Source organism: Diabrotica undecimpunctata, unplaced genomic scaffold (genome assembly GCF_040954645.1).
Source record: "Diabrotica undecimpunctata isolate CICGRU unplaced genomic scaffold, icDiaUnde3 ctg00000568.1, whole genome shotgun sequence".
NCBI lineage: Eukaryota > Metazoa > Arthropoda > Insecta > Coleoptera > Chrysomelidae > Diabrotica > Diabrotica undecimpunctata.
In genome coordinates, this window is record NW_027311885.1 from 286,946 (window position 1) to 303,184 (window position 16,239).

General features: G+C 32.1%; 1 protein-coding gene and 1 long non-coding RNA gene across 2 annotated transcripts; one reads left to right on the forward strand and one right to left on the reverse strand.

Annotated features, from left to right (window-relative positions):
- Positions 1–655: 655 nt before the first annotated feature.
- LOC140431137 (uncharacterized) lies at positions 656–3,943 on the reverse strand. Its single transcript, XM_072519048.1, has 3 exons — positions 3,673–3,943; positions 3,419–3,616; positions 656–2,575 (listed from the first exon to the last, which is right to left on the reverse strand). The coding sequence occupies exons 1-3, from the start codon at positions 3,853–3,855 to the stop codon at positions 1,952–1,954; spliced, it is 1,005 nt and encodes a 334-aa protein (XP_072375149.1). The 5' UTR covers positions 3,856–3,943; the 3' UTR covers positions 656–1,951.
- A 1,402-nt stretch (positions 3,944–5,345) lies between these two features.
- Positions 5,346–16,000, forward strand: LOC140453009 (uncharacterized). The gene is made up of 3 exons (XR_011952284.1): positions 5,346–5,636; positions 13,875–14,204; positions 14,651–16,000. It is a non-coding gene; the product is annotated as an uncharacterized lncRNA (long non-coding RNA).
- Positions 16,001–16,239: the final 239 nt, after the last annotated feature.

Below are 16,239 nucleotides of genomic sequence, written 5' to 3' on the forward strand. Positions count from 1 at the left end.
GAATGTAAACCCGAGATATGCTGGAGCCACTCATGATGCATATATTTGGAGGAGGTCTGCAATCCGACAAGAGCTACAAAACTGTTATGAGGCTGGTGACACTAATTCCTGGTTATTGGGTGATTCTGGTTATCCCTTAGAGCCTTGGCTCATGACACCTGTTCAAAATGCTGCAGATGGAACTCCAGAAAGAAGATACAACTTCCGCCATGCATCTGCAAGGAATGTTATTGAACGATGTAATGGGGTTCTGAAAAATAGATTCCGTTGTTTATTGGGTGAACGGAAGTTAAGATATGATCCAGAAAAAGTAAGAACCATTGTTGTAGCTTGTTGTGTTTTACACAATATTTGCGTCAAAGGAAGATTGGATGAAAATGATCTCCATGAAGATTTTCCCGATAACCAGGGACCTGAGGAAATTGAAATTAGGGTAAATGAAGAAGACTCGGGCACAAGAACCAGACAACTTTTAATAGAAAGATATTTCAATTAGAACTGTTAGAAGTATCATAGTGATTAGTTAAAGTTTTGTTTTTTTTATTTTTATTATTATTGATTGAAATGAATACAAAATTAGTCAAGATCAAAATCAATACAGTTTGTTCATAAATAGATCTGCTTGAGTTTTTTATATTTAATCATTAAAGTTTAAATCATCATCGATGGCGTTATATCTGTCCTGTGCTACTATTTCCCATTTTCTCCAGTTCATTTCTGACTGCATCTTTCCACCTTTTTCTAGACCGACCCATTGATCTCCCATCTAGTTTTCCCAAAACACGCTGTTTATAAGGCCATTGTCGTTGTTTCGTAACACGTCCATCTTAATCTACTGGCCTTTATATATCTCACTAAATTTTCCTTTCCGAAGAGAATCTAACTCGTTGTGTCTGTGCCTCCATGTGTTTGTCACATTATCTCTGCAGAGACCATATATTATTCGAAGGATTCTACGTTCCCACATCTGCAATGTATTTACTTCTTTTTTTGTCAGCGTCCATGTTTCCCTTCCATATACAATCTCTGGTCTTATTATGGTTTTGTATATTTAAATTTTTGCACCTCGTGAGATAAGTTTTGACCTCTTTTGATTTTTAAATGACATAATAAAATACATGTGGGTTGCTTATATTTTTGTATGAATAAATTACACTATTCATCATCCATTAAAAATTAAATTTGTGTTAAAGTTTTGAACATGGCAAAAAGAGATAATTATGAAATTTCATATGAGAAAAGTATTTTTAGAAATACATACAATGTCCAATCACTTTATTTCATAATTATTAAACAGGACAAATAATTACAAAAAATAATATGTATACATTTATTTACAGTACAAAACAGAAACCAACACAATAAATCCTTAAGTAACTACAAATAAAAATAAAAAATGTTAATTTCGACTTACAACCAGAAATCAGTAAGAACGAGATAACTGTATAAATGCTAAAAAATGGTGGGAAAAAATTGGACTGAAGATGAATTACAGTAAAACAAAAACCATGACCAATCAACAAGAAGAACTAATAATTACAGTGGCACAAACAAGAATAGAAAGTAAAAGAGTATATATATGTAGGACAAATCATTAAATTAAATAAAGAAAAGACAGAAAGATCCATGGAAAGACAAATGCTGAACATTAAACTATCAGACAGAAAAAGAAACCCAAGTAGCAAAGCTTAAATGAAAGTTTGTTGGACACACCCTAAGGCAGAAAGATGGACTAAGACAATTATACATTAGAGACTGTGGAATCACAAGACGAATCAAAAACGAAAACAAATGCGATGATCAGATGATCTAAAGAAACACGCCGGGTCAAAATGGATACAAATTGCCCAAGAGAGAGAGGCATGGAAGGAGGAGGAGGAGGCCTATATCGAAGGATGGATGTTTAGGGCTGTTTAGATAGATAGATACATTTATTTACAATAATTAAACATTACTTTTTCAACACCTCAACTATTTGACTACCACTTGAAGCTAAGGAACTTATGTTGGTGTTTATATCCTTAAGCACTTCTAAAAGTTCTTTATGCATATTAATCATTGTGTTATTTTGTATCCTTTTCTGTTTGGTTGTGGATGGCCGTGAAGTAGATTGTTCAGCTATTTGATTTTCTTTTGGAACATTGGAATTAGTCGGGTTTGGAAAACATTGCTGGGTTTTTAATTTAGATGGGAGAAAGGTATCTGGTGTAGAGTTAGAGGATATTATACTGGGAAGTTCAGTAACTGGAAAATTAATACTTTTCAGTATTTGATTGCCCAGAGAAGGACGGCTCACACTGGCTATTGAATGTAAATCCTTGGGTAATTGGGGTACAGTATCAAAAGATTCAGAATTAATAGGGTGAACAAGGGTAGCAGGGAGATGAGTTGGAGGGCGAACAATGGTATCAGGGAAATGAGTTGAAGGGGAGACAATGGTAGCAGGGAGATGAGTTGAAGGGGGGACAATGGTAGCAGGGAGATGAGTTGAAGGAATATACGGCTTGGTTTTATTAGGATCAAGAAGGATCAACTTAGGTTTAGTATTTGTATTGTGTCCAAGGCTTACATCTTCCTAAAACAAAATATCTACACTTATTACAGAAATAAAGCTTACTTACATAAAACAAATACTAGTATTAAAATCAGTTAAATAAGTAATAAGGTATTTTATTTGGAAAACCTATTTTGAAAATATGTATTTTGGATCTTAAGTATATGTAAATACTTTTGTTAAAAATTATTTTGTAGTTCTATTTTAAATAATAAAGTAACAATGTATTTGCATTTTGTATTTACTTAAATACTTTTACTAAACTACAGTAGACTCCCTCTATAACGAGAACTGAAATGGCATTAAAACAAAAAAGAGTTTTTTTTATTGTCAATGATATAAATATAATAAATAATATAAATATAATAAATAATATAATAAATAAATAAATAAAAATAAATAAAGATATAGGTTAAAACAAAAAATCTGTACTTGCATTTTTCCCAACTACATAATGTATAAAGCCCATTTTCACGGATAACATAAACTATTGCTTCTGCAATTGGAAGAATTCTGTCATTTTTGCCTGCTTTAAATTGTTCAGTATTATTCTATCATATTTTCTAAATATGTGAAACAGTGTATTTATTGTAAAGAAGTTTATTGCGGGCGGCAGTTATATGTATTGCGGGGCCGTTTAAAAAGGTATTTATTTATAGCTACGTCCGGGCCAAAAACGTAAAAAAACACGTTTTTCAATTTTATTTTCTCTCGTTATAACCAAATTTAGCTCTCTCGCTATAGAGGGTTATAGGTCAATAGAAATTTTACGGGACATCTAATGTACCTCGTTATAAGCGAAACCTCGTAATAACCGTGTTCGTTATAGAGGGAGTATACTGTATTTTTAACATTCCTACTTACATACAATTTTCTTTTTTTCAAACCCACTTCCTCATTTTTAGGATTCCCCTCATATGAAGGATTTCCCATTATGCTTAGCAATCTAAGTTCATATGAGGACAACTGTTGACTACATGACGGTCCACCTCCAGTCTTGCTTTCATACGTTTTTATACCAGCAGCTTTTCCTTTTACTTTGGACTTCCAATCAATTAGCGTCTGAAATAAAATATATTTTTTGGTAATGTTTTGTTTTCTTCAAAAGCAATTATTACCTTTTTCCATTCAGCTGTAGTTTTTTCACCATATCCAAGTGCATTTAGTTTATTTGAAAGTTGCTTCCACAGTTCTGTCACCTTTTCTTTGCCGTTACATCCTGGAAATCTATTTGTAATAATTGATGGATTTTTTTCAGCAAAATCCAACAAAATTGCCCAATGGTCTGCATTTACCCTCATGTCTATTGAAAATGAATATTTTGGTTTGTTTGGGATTGGGAGCACAAAGCACAAAATATCCAATAAACGTCTTACTTAACCTTAAACTATTGGTATTGACATAAAGAATCGACACGATTTTACAAGGTTGTTACGGGGACATCGAGCGAAAAGACAAAAGAGGGAATCTAATCGTTATGAAAAGGCGACCAAAAAAGTGGCCTCTGATGGCCGACATATCCGGAAATGCGAATGCGCCAAATTTAAATTTTCCGACACTTATTAACAGTAGCTATAAAATAGTTTTCAGAATGTGTCTTAGACGAGAAAATTTTAATTAAATATTAACGATAACAGTCTAAAATGTGAAACAATTGTTAAAAAACTTCAATATAAATAAGATTTCATGTGACAGTTGGGACAAATAATAACATAACCCAACTAAATTTGATTTCTTAAACAAGGAAAGACTCTCTTTCCTTGTTTAATTTGGCCTCTCAAGATGGCACTTCCTGTCTAACAATATTTTTGCCCCCACTACCTTTACATTCCCTCTTTTGTCTTTTTGCTCGATGTACGGGGAGCGGTAAAGGTAATTTCGATACGGCATGCTACCAAATTATCGTTTCAAAACGAGGCGTACTGGTTGCTAGGCAACGTGACGTCACTAGAATAGAATTCTATTTTGCGTGCTCCCTGCAGTGGGACTCTGTGCCATGTAGTATTCTACATATAGAGAAGATTCTACAACGTCGGCACTCCGCACATCCGCATTGTCGCATGAATGCTATTATTTTGGTCGTTTCGTTTCTATCTCCAGAGACCTATCGAATTCTATATAGCGCAAGCGTATTATATTCCAAAAGCAAGTTGACAGTAAATTTATTTATTTTTATTTTGGAGATTAAGGTTATGTGTACATTCTAACTGTTTTTGGTTTGTACGTAAGAGTTTATTTTATTTTGCTGAGATCGTGGAAATAGTGTAGGCATGTTACCTATTAATATAATAAACATACTAGCAGGGGAAAATGAGGAGCGGTTAGAACAAATTCGTATCGAAGCGTTAACAAGGCGCCAAATGCGAGATGAAAGCAATCCTTTCGCTATAATAGAAGATATTCGATTTAAAGAACTCTTTAGGTTGAATAAGGAGATGGCAAAATGACTTCAAATAACAAAAACAAACAGCAGCATGCAAATGACCCGCGTAATAAACCGAAACCGAAAAAGTCAACCCAAACAATTAAAAACCCCAAAAATAGTACTTTCTTTCTCTAAAATGTGTTACAAACAAAGATAATAGACAATAAATGCGATATTTGAGTAAAACCAACAGGTTAATGTTTTTACATTCAATAATAGAGAGATCGGAAAATACCGAAGCGAAACGACATACGCACGGAGTGACAATACACGTTACTATCGCCGTTGTAGATAGAAAACGCCAATAGAATTCTACGATAGAATTCTATGTGGCACGGAGTCCCGGTGCTGTTCTGGCTGCCAGCTCTAATGTCAATAAATAGAACACGGAACGAAACCGTAAGTAAGACTGCTCTCTTCCCTTTATGACAATCATCGAGCCAAGGAACGCCGAGACACCAACTTGGATTTCTGTGCTCTGTGTTCGCGTTGACATTCACCGTTTCATTACGTCAAAAATTAACAATTTATTGGACATAACCCTATTAAGTAACAAATATTTACTTTGATTTCTGTTTTTAAAAATATAAGTATAGGTATTTGGTCCTATTTTTGTATGTATTGTCTTGTGTGTTATGTTTAATTAATATTTTAAAGGTAATTGTTTACTTTAACGACCGTTTTTCTTTTTTTTATCAGTGTTTCAGAATCTCATACTTAGATACATTTTTATATTAAAAATACTTTGTCACTTAACTTAACAAAGCCTTTAAATATGTCTAAAAAGGATTTGGAAAAACTGATAACAAGGAAAAGGCAAGCGGTAAGCACTATAAGTCGGGTAAAAAGATTTATTAGTGAACATAAAGATGATCCAGAAAGTTCAAAAAAGGATGATCTATTTTCTATTAGAAAAGACATGTTATGTGAATCATTTAAAACTATAACTGATTTAAATACAGAAATTGCTCATTTAGATGAAAATTTTGATGATGATATTGATGACATAGAAGCTGAATATGTAGATCTATTGGCAACCATCCAAGGAGTTACATCCATGAAAAACAATAAAATCACAGTGCCTTTAGTTCATAATATGCCACAGCATCATGCAACCAGTACCACTAAATTACCTTCAATTGAAATTCCCACATTTGATGGGAAAGATTTAACTAAATATAAATCATTTATAGATATATTTACAGCAGTTATAGACAAAAATATAAATTTAAAAAGCGTAGAAAAATTATTTTATCTAAAAAATTATTCAACACATGAAGCCCTCAGCTTAATAAATAATCTGCCATTAGTGAATGATTCATACAATGAAGCTTTACAAATTTTAAATAACAGATACAATAATGAAACTATGATTATTAATTCACATATTTACCAAGTTCTTGATATACCTGCCATGCAAAAAGGAACTGCTAGTTCATTACGAGAATTTATAAGTAAGGTCAAACAACAAATTGGTGCCTTAAAAAATCTTAATCAACCAGTAGATAGCTGGGATATGCTTTTAGTCTGTATACTGTCTAGAAAAATAGATCAGTTTACGAATAGGTCATATCAAATTGATAGAGATAGTTCAAGTTTACCATCATTAAATGGATTTCTAAAATATCTCGAAAATAGGGCAATGGCTCTTGAAGCCACTAATAGTACATCTGAAACAAAGTTGAAGGAAAATAAACAACTTACACACTTAGTAACCAAATCACAAAGTAATGTTAAATGTCAATACTGTTCCATCAATGGACATAAACTTTATAGTTGCAAAAAATTTAAAGTCCTTTCAGTCAATGAAAGAATTTCCTTTGTTGATAGAAACAAACTATGTTTAAACAGCCATACTGATAAATGTAGGTTAAATTTAAAATGCCAAACCTGTCACAAAGGACACAATTCATTACTGCACTTAGAAAAAGTGGCAGTAAGTTCTAATATTGCTCAATCTAATCAAGATGCAAGCACTTCATCGCAATACGATGCTGTAGTAAATTTTAATTCGATTTATAAAAATCGAGCAAATACGATCTTACCTACTGTAAAGGTAAAGGTTAGAACAGCATCAGGTCACAACTTGATTGTCAGAGGTTTAGTCGATACAGGCTCACAGGTTTCTTTGGTAACAAATAGTTTAGTAAAAAGGTTAAACCTAAAGACATACAATAATTATTTAGATATTGTAGGGATTTCACAAAATAGCACAAGAATCCAAAAGGCAGTTGATTTGAATATAGAATCATGTATATATGACTTCAGTACAAATATAAAATGTTCTGTAGTGGATATAATAACAGGGAATCTACCCAGGTTTAGTTTTAATACATCTAAAATACCAGAATTTGTTCAATTGTCTGATGACACTTTTAATCAAAGCGGTGAAATCAGTCTACTACTAGGAGCTGATGTTGTGTTTAAAATATTTTCTCGCAGAAAAAATAAACTGCCAAGAACTAATACTTCAAAATACTCTTTTAGGTTTTATTGTTAGTGGATCTGTATCAACCAACCAGTTCTCAAATTTAAATATTGTATGCATGCATACAACTTATAGTGATTTAGACACTGCCATCTCTCAATTTTGGGAAATGGAAAAGGTTCCTGAAGTATTCTTAGAATTTACAAGTGATCAGGAAGCTTGTGAGGCTAGTTTTCAAAATTCAATAAAAATAATCGAAAACAAATATCAAGTTAATCTGCCTCTAAAACAAGAAAATATTAATTTAGGTAACTCTTTTGCTGTAGCTCTTAAGAGATTTGAAAACTTAGAGAAAAGGTTTGTTCTAAACCCAACTCTATACTTTGATTATAAAAAATTCATAGATGAATATATTCAACTTGGTCATGCTAAAATTGTTCATTATGATCCAAAAATTTTAAATAATGGCGAGGTTTATTTTATGGCTCACCATCCAGTAATAAGAGAGGATAAGAAGACTACAAAATTAAGAATAGTTTTTGACGGTAGTATTAAATCTAAGAGCAAAAAGTGCTTAAATGATTTTCTATATAATGGTGCTGTTGTACAAAATGAACTATTTGATATATTAATCCTATTTAGAATTTATAAATATATTATATCTACTGATATTAAACAAATGTTTAGAATGATACTTATTCACCCTGAAGACAGAAGATATTTAAATATATTATGGAGAGAACCACATAGTGAGCTAAAGTGTATCCAGTTGCAAACAATAACATATGGGTTACGAAGCTCATCGTTTCTAGCTACTAGATGTTTAGTCGAACTAGCCAATACAGAAGGACAAAATTTTCCTTTGGCAGCTAAAGCATTAATAAATAATACCTATGTAGATGACATCCTAGCAGGAAGTGATACTATAGAAGAAGCAAAGAAACTCAAAAATGAACTAATTTATCTTTTGCAACTAAGGTCATTTTCCTTGCACAAGTGGTGTTCAAACGATCCAAGAATAATAAGTGATATCCCCAAAGAAAATCAACATTTTGATGAAATTGACATAAATAAAATCAACTTTGTTGTAAAAACATTAGGTTTATCATATGATACCATTACTGATAATTTTAAACTGTCATCGCCAAAAATTAATATCAATGACTGTCTAACAAAAAGACAGGTATTAAACTTTATATCAAAATTTTATGATCCTTTAGGATTAGCAGGTCCAGTGTTAGTCAAAGCAAAAGTTATAATGCAGACAATTTGGCTTCGTAAAATTAAATGGGATGAGGTACTGCCTAATGATTTGCAGGAAATTTGGAAAAATTTTATTACTGGTCTAATAAATATGCCAGTTTTAAAAATTCCAAGAAATTTAGCCTTTACTGATGCTGAAAGTATTGAACTTGTAGGGTACTGTGATTCATCAATGCAAGCATATGGAGCAGCACTTTATGCTCGAACTATTTGTAATGACACAGTTAATGTTAATTTAATTTGCTCAAAGTCTAGAATCGTTCCAATAAATAAAAAGTTAACTATACCTAAACTAGAGCTAAATGGTGCCTTGTTGTTAACTAATTTAACTTTTAAAATTCATAATTTGTTAAAAGCAAATATTAAAAAGATTTTTCTTTATTGTGACTCAAATATAGTATTGGCTTGGTTAAAAACCGAACCTGTCAAATTAACTCCTTATGTAGCTAATCGTGTTTTAAAAATTCAAAACATGTCCACAAACTTTAAATGGCTTTATATTAATAGCAAAGAAAACCCAGCAGACTGCCTTTCTAGAGGCTTGGAGCCTAATGATATTGAGTTGCATCCCTTATGGTTTACTGGTCCAAAAATGCTGTTGGACAAAAATTTTGCTCATAATGAGCTACCTGTTCAATTTCCTTATCCAATGCCTGAACAAAAAGTTAGTGTACATGTTATACAAACAAAGGAAAATACATTCTTTAAAAAATACTCCAATATAACTAAACTGCAAAGAATTACAGCATACATTCTATGATTTAAAAATAATTCTCTAAGTAAATTGAAAGGCACAGAAAAATTTTCTGGTAATTTAAATTTGCTAGAGTTAGATAATTCTTTAAAGGTAATTATAAAGTGTCAACAATATTATCATTTTTCTCAGGAAATTAAAGATCTTATATCAAATATAGTTTTAAAATCACCATTAAGTACGCTGTCTCCTTTTGTTGATGGTGATGGGCTTTTAAGAGTAGGTGGTAGATTACATAATTCTAACATCTTATATACTCAAAAGCATCCAATAATTTTGCCAAAGGCTAATCATGTTACAGATCTCATAATAAGGCATGAACATTTGAAATTACTTCATGCTGGTCCCAGGCAAGTGCTAAGTTCATTAAATTTAAATTATTGGTTAATAAATGGAAACCGAGAAGTAAAAAAAATTACTAAAAAGTGTGTAATATGCTTCAAATTTAAAGCAAAATGTTCTGAACAATTAATGGGATCTCTACCAGAAACAAGAGTTTGTGCTGCTAGAGTATTTCAAAATGTGGGAATAGACTTTTGTGGCCCTTTTCTCGTCAAGCAATCGAGAATAAGAAAATCAATAAGCACAAAAGCCTATATAGCCCTTTTTGTGTGCTTTTCTGTAAAAGCTATCCACATGGAACTATTATCAGACCTTACTACTGAAACTTTTTTAGCAGCATTTAAGCGCTTCATTTCTCGCCGTGGGAAGCCTTTGAACGTATATTGTGATAATGGATCCACGTTCAAGGGTGCTAACAATCAAATTAATAACTTTTATAATCAATCAGTAAAAATAGAAAATGTCGGTTTAAATGAAAAAATTAAATTTAGTTTTATTCCCAGTTACTCCCCAGTTTTTGGTGGTTTGTGGGAGGCTGGAGTAAAAAGTGCCAAATACCACATAAAAAGAGTCATGGGCACAAATGAGCTCACATATGAGCAATTTAATACATTAATTGTACAAGTGGAAGGTATCTTGAATTCAAGACCACTTATGGCTATGTCACAAGATCCAACAAATCTGGAATATTTAACACCAGGACATTTTCTTATAGGAGCCCCCATAACCAGCTTTCCAGAACCTGATATTACCGAAGTTCCAAAAAATCGTATAAAATTTTGGAATCTCTGTACTCAAATGCAACAGCACTTTTGGAAAAAGTGGCATCAAGACTATTTAACACAGTTGCAAAATAGGCCAAAATGGAAAAATAAACTACCTAATTTAAAGGAAGATATGTTAGTCTTACTAAAAGAAGACAATATTCCATCATTTAAATGGGCACTTGCACGTATCACCAAGGTTATCCCTGGAAAGGATAAAATGGTTAGTGTTGTTGAAGTTAAAACCAAAAATGGGACCTATGTAAGATCAGTCACAAAGGTGGCAGTATTGCCATCCTATGAATAATTGTAAATAATGTAAATAAAATTAATTTAGTGTAAGAAGTAGTATAACTAGTATTTTAGATAGTAGCTATATTTGTAAGATTTCACATGAAATGCTCTGGCCCCCAGCATGTTGGAAACAATATCCAACACCTATGCAAAATTATTGGGACGCTTTGTAGGTTCGGGTGTGTTCGGTCGGAAGTGACAGTGTTTCTCCCTGCCACCACCAAAAAGTGACAAGTGACATTCTGCGCCAGTGCATTCATTACGCATAACGCCATTTTTTTTAGTTGTAGTTTTATAAAAAGTAAAAACATACATTAGCTCTGGCTTGTTGCCATCTAATTATTATTATTATTGAACTAGTAAATATTGTATTAGCTCTGGCTTATAGCCATCTAATTATCATAAGTGAATGGTGAATAGTCTAAATTAAATAAAGGTGTAACTACAGTAAGTTTCGTGAGTCTTATTTCAATTAATTAAGTATACAGTCCGCTAACCATCGAGGCTTTATTGTGCGTCTCGTACAATGATATCTGTCTCTTCGTTTAATATCTCTTGTGTCAATGCAGTTAAAGATATGAGTAGACTGAATGCTCGTGAAGTAGAGCAGTTAAATAATGTTATCAAATCATTCTCTTCTATCTCTTCGAAAAATAAGTTGGGTAAAACTCATCTCATCGAACATCACATTGATGTGGGTTCGTCCAAGCCCTTCAGGCAATATCAATATCCCTTGCCTCAAGCCTGGCGTGAAAGCCTAGTAAAGGAGGTAGATGAAATGCTAAAGTTAGGTATTATTGAGCCCAGTACTTCTTCTTTTTGTAGCCTTTTGTGGTTGACAAAAAAGAAAGACTGGACTTTTCGTGTCTGTTTTGACGGACGTAAACTTAACAGTATAACCATGAACAGAGATGCGTATCCTATACCTCGTATAGATATCATCCTGAGTAAGTTACAAAACGCTAAATTCATTTCATCTATTGAGTTGAAGAAAGCATTTTTACAGATTCCACTGAGCGAAGGGAGTAAGAAGCTCACTGCTTTTGCAGTCAATGGAAAAGGATTGTATCAGTTCACTACAATGCCTTTTGGTCTTGTGTCTGCTCCGCAGACTATGTGTCGGTTAATGGATTTGGTAATTGGTCCTGCTTGAGATCCTTTTTGTCAGTATTATCTTGATGATATTCCTGTTATTACTCCTGATTTTGAAACTCATATCTCTGTATTGCAGCAGTTGTTTCAGCGTTTAAAAGATGCAAATTTGACTATTAACTTAGATAAAAGTAGCTTTTGTCGTGAGTCTATTAAGTTTTTGGGATATGTTGTAGATTCACATGGTCTCCATACTGATCCTGATAAGGTATCGGCTATTCGTGATTTTCCAGTGCCTAAAAATACCACTCAAGTCCGTCGATTGTTAGGAATGGTGGTTTATTACAAAAAATTTGTCAAGAGTCTTATTCTACCTTGTTGTCCCCTATCACTGATCTACTTCAAAATAGGAAAAAGGGACAAAATATTGTGTGGACTCCTGAAGCTAATGAAGCTTTCATTAAAATCAAGGAGGCTCTCACAAATTCCCCAGTTATGGTAGCACCGGATTTCTCTAAGCCTTTCTATTTGATGACTGATTGTTCAAACACAGCATCTGGTGGGGTACTCTATCAAATTGTTGATGGAGAAGAACACCCTATAGCCTACACCAGCAGGAAATTAAATAAAGTCCAGAAAAATTATACTACAACTGAAAAGGAGTTGTTAGCTATAATTACAGGTATTGAACATTTTAGATGTTTTCTTGAAGGTCGTTCGTTTACGGTCATAACTGACCACAGTAGTTTGGTGTGGTTACAAAGTATGAAGAACCCATCTCCTCGTTTGGCTAGGTGGATTTTAAAATTGGCACAATACGATTATAAAATTGTTCATCGTAAAGCTTCAGGTGTAGTAGTCGCTGATGCACTCTCTAGAACTTATGATATTAATTTGTTAGACTTATCTTCCTTACAACCAGATGACTGGTATCGGAAAATGTTGTATGATGTACAGAATGTACCAGGTAAATTTCCTGATTTTAAAGTTGAACATGGTGTTTTGTATAAACATGTCTTAAGTTCCATGGATGCCCTTACTGGAATGTCGGATTGGAAGATAGTCGTTCCAACTCCTAATAGAGCAGAGGTTTTGGTCACCTTTCATGACCATCCTGCGGCAGCTCATTTTGGTTTTTACAAAACTTTGCGTCGAATATCTGAACTTTATTACTGGCCTAAGATGCGTCAAACTGTACGTAGCTATATTGCTAAATGCAAAATCTGTGCTACATGCAAACCAACAAATCTTCCTCAACCAGGTTTAATGGGTAGTTATCTACAGATTGATTTTCCATTTCAACTTCTACCTTTAGATCTCATTGGTCCGTACCCTAGGTCTTATAAAGGTTCCCAATATGCTTTAGTAGTTGTTGATTATTTTACTAAATTTCAGCCACGATTCAGTGCATTGAAGCTAGCCCGAATCCTCACTTGAGATTTAGTGTCTCTTTGGCTATTTAAATTTGTTCCTCTGAGCTTAGCCATATCTTTAGTATTTTGCATCACCTCTCTTCCAGTGCTTCTGAAATTTGTAAGCTATACGCTTCCTAAAATCCAATACTCCCGAAGTATAGAGGTTTCAATTGGCTAGACCCAACGTGTGGCGTCTGTTCCACTTCTGGCTTAAAAAAAAATATATCTCCTTTAACTTTTGGTTTTGATCTTGAGTTGTTATGGTTTTCACTAGTTGTGCTTTTAGATTTTCATTTTAACATTTAGTTTTTGTACTTCAAAATTTTTTTTTATGTCTATACCTTAAATCAACTTGTTTTGCTATATTCTGTGTAGACTGAATAAATTGCTTTGGTTTTGATTGGTTAAATAACTATTTTAGATTAATAATAAATAAATTAAAAATTTAAATAACTTAAAGTTAACTATTTCACATATTTTACAAGTCCGGAGTAGTCAATAAGTTGAGTCACTACCTCGAAATAACAGTTTTTGAAATTTTAGGTTCCTTTGGGAGTTGTAGCAGTATATTTTATTGGATTTCACGACTGGACCCCAAAACAAGTAAACATTACTGGTATAGGTATCCCTTCAGAATATTAGTGAACTCATATCCATGAGTTTCTTTCTCATAGATATATGGTCACCAAATAGCCAGTTGGGATCATATCACAAAATTATATACAATGGAGAATCATGATAATGATTACAAAATGTGCAATAAACTCACTGAAGCGCATGTAAAAAATTAAAAAAAAAAAATGAAAGTTTCATTCGCAGCACAAATATTCAGTGGAAGAGTTGCTGCAGCAATGAAGATGTTAGCAACACACAGTAAGTATATACTACTAGTAAAAGCAAGTCACTTAACGAAAAAATTAGGTATTAAAAGATAATTTACAATAAAATATATCCTTAAATGTTACATTTCCAGTAACATATGGTCTGAATTATTTTTAAAAGATTATTTGAATAGCTCCCTGTGTAAGCGTCAATTTTAAAATTTTTCAGGAAGCAAACAATAATCGTATTTAACAATTGTTTTTGAAAATATCAATTTTCTTTTTTTTTTGTTTTGCACATTTTATGCATTTTCAATATTGTATTAAAAAGAAAATATTTTTAGAACACTATAGGTTAGTGCATTAGAATTATTTTTTTATTATAAGACCACTGGTTAATAAATGGTGTTTGCAACATTCTTTTTATAAACATTAATAAAACATTCATTCTTGTTATACTCTGTAAAAACGTGTTAATTTTGTACTTGTCTATTTTAGGTTCTGATATGCAAAAGGAAGCTCTTCACACTGCAGAGTTTATTTTATTTATGGACAAAGTTTTTGACAGTGTGAATGGAGCAAAAGTGTTACCGGAAGGGGGAAAAGGACTAAGAGTAGCCGTTACTAATAGATCGGAACATGAACATTTTTGGACAGAAGCAATAAAAGTATTTGAAACATTTAAATTTATAAATAGTAATCGTCAACCTCCTTCTGTAAAGAACTGGATTCACACTATCAAAGCTCTAAAATATTTGTGGAACAAATTGAATAAAGATAGATTTAAATTTTTAGCAATAAGAAATTTAAGTCAAGATCCTCTAGAGAACTTCTTTGGATCCATTAGGTCTCATGGTATTAGGAATATCAATCCATCTTGCTTTTCTTTTGTAAATTCTTTTAAATCATTGATAATAAATAATTATGAAGCATCACATTCACAGATCACCTAACCTCTATTATTAGTGGTCTGTGATCACATTCAACTTCAGCATTCAACTTCATTGTCAAATTTAAAAGCTTTTTTAACAAAAACTCATGAACCAGTTAGTGATGCTAAAAATATAATAATTCTAAATCAAATAAACAATTTTCCAAATTTAAATGACATTGAAAAAGGTAAATTAACATATATATCTGGATATGTAGCAAAAAAATTATTAAAAAAAATCAAAAGATGTAAAATATGCAGGGCAGACCTAGTTGGAAAAAAAGAAGATCTGAGTACATATAGCAGAATCTAGATTTATTGATGCAAGAGCATATTGCTGCAATGCATTGTTATATCCAAACTCTTCATATAATCAGTTAGTCATTAAATCAATACAGATTTTAATGGTAATAATACCTCAGATTTGTACAATTAAAGATATTAAATTTAATTTAGTATATCAATTAACAACTCAATTGGAATTTTGTTATGTCTTTAATTGTAGGAATCCCAATATGTTGCAATTGTTTGCTGAATTTTTATGTTCTTTTCATATTTTTACTTGATGTGCAAATATTAACAAAATATTAAAAGGAAAGACAGCAAAAAGAACATATGCAGGCAGTATAAATCAATTGGCGCAAAAAAAATATTTAAAGTTGATTTCATGTAATCGAATGAACTATCTTATATTAAAGTCGTCCCAGGAACGCAACTTACCAATATTGGCAATATCATTTTAAAAGTCTTCTACTCTAAAATGTATAATATGGGTCTGAATTGTCAATATGATTGAGTCAGATAAAATTAAATTATTAGAAGAATTTTTTTCACTAAGTAACAAAAACAAAATTTGTATTTTGAGAACGATTTCCGAAGTGGAAATTGAAACGTCAATAAACTTATTTTTAACTTTATTGTGGCTTATTTCCCAACAAAATATTAATTAGTATTTCAAGTCTCACAAGATTAATTTTTCTATGATAAAATAACAGTGGTTTATTTGTGAGCCTAGATATATGAACTCCCTTACTCCTTCGAAAGTATATTTTCCAACCATTAGATCTTCAGGTTTTTCTACTTGATTATTATTTGTGACCTTCATATACTCTTCATGTATATCATATATCTATTAGTGTTAACATGTAGTCTCTTT